A 1,076-nucleotide genomic window follows, 5' to 3' on the forward strand; every position below is an offset into this window, starting at 1 on the left:
AATCATCAAAATTAAACGAAATAAACATTTGAAATATATGAGTTTGTATGTAATGTATGAATATAATATACAAGTTTCACTTTTTAAATGGAATTACTGAAATCAATCTACTTTTTCATGATATTCTAATTTTATGACCAGCACCTGTATTTGTTTCCCTCCTGGTACTCATGTAAAAGTAAGTTCAGATACATTTTTGTCTATTTTTTCACTTTTTCTCTCTTACATTTGTTTACATTTTACTCATTGTAATCTTGTATGGTCTATGATCATCATTTCCCTCCTCTTGGTTGTATTTCTTCTTTTCACTGAGCTAACGTTATCGTTACACTTCTGTTGAAGGACCTGGATAAGACCCAGACCCAGACTGAAATCATGCGTCACCACACCAGTATCAGTGAGCTGAAGAGAAGCTTCATGGAGTCTGTTCCAGCATCTCGGCCCAGTGAGTGGGACAAGCGTCTTTCCACCAACTCACCACTTCGCACAGTGAGCATCAACGGCCAGCTGCAACCAGCGGTGAGTCTGACAAACTGTTACAAAGCATTAATTGTTGGTGTGACCCCTGGGAAAATATGGAATCGTTGGTAATCGTTGGCAATCACTGGCAATCATTGTCATTCGTTGGTACATATATTTTATTTTTGTGAAAACAAGCAAGATTAAAAGCCTAGCATTCCTTAAAGCAGTGGTTCCCAAAGTGTGGGGCGCGCCCCCTAGGGGGGCGCAGTGCCATTGCAGTGGGGGCATGAGAATGAAAAAGAAAAAAAAACAGTGCCTGACTAAGCATAATGGACAGGTTTTTAACCCCATTTTGCACAGAGGCTTTTTTTTAATTTATTGATGATAGCAAGGTTGAATATTGTTACAAATAATAAAAAAATAAATATGTTTGAAATAACACTGACAGCAAAGAGTACAGAACTGGACCTCAGTGCAGCTTTCGACACTGTTGACCATGACATTTTACTGAATCGACTGGAGAGTTGGGTTGGACTCTCCGGTCCAGTGCTCAACTGGTTTGAATCTTACATAAAGAACAGGGATTTCTTTGTTTCAATCGGAAACTTCTCATC

The 1,076-nt window shown here is 38.8% G+C and overlaps 1 protein-coding gene across 2 annotated transcripts in view; it reads left to right on the forward strand.

The window, feature by feature from the left end:
• Positions 1-1,076, forward strand: part of epb41a (erythrocyte membrane protein band 4.1a) — a 96,868-nt gene that overhangs the window by 45,055 nt on the left and 50,737 nt on the right. For both annotated transcript variants that reach the window (XM_017430681.3, XM_017430683.3), the window contains exon 16: positions 343-519. In XM_017430681.3, the coding sequence (XP_017286170.1) occupies positions 343-519 (177 nt within the window). The remainder of the gene's footprint in view (positions 1-342; positions 520-1,076) is intronic.

The sequence above is a fragment of the Kryptolebias marmoratus genome, linkage group LG5 (assembly GCF_001649575.2).
Source record: "Kryptolebias marmoratus isolate JLee-2015 linkage group LG5, ASM164957v2, whole genome shotgun sequence".
In the NCBI taxonomy this organism is placed as follows: Eukaryota; Metazoa; Chordata; class Actinopteri; order Cyprinodontiformes; family Rivulidae; genus Kryptolebias; species Kryptolebias marmoratus.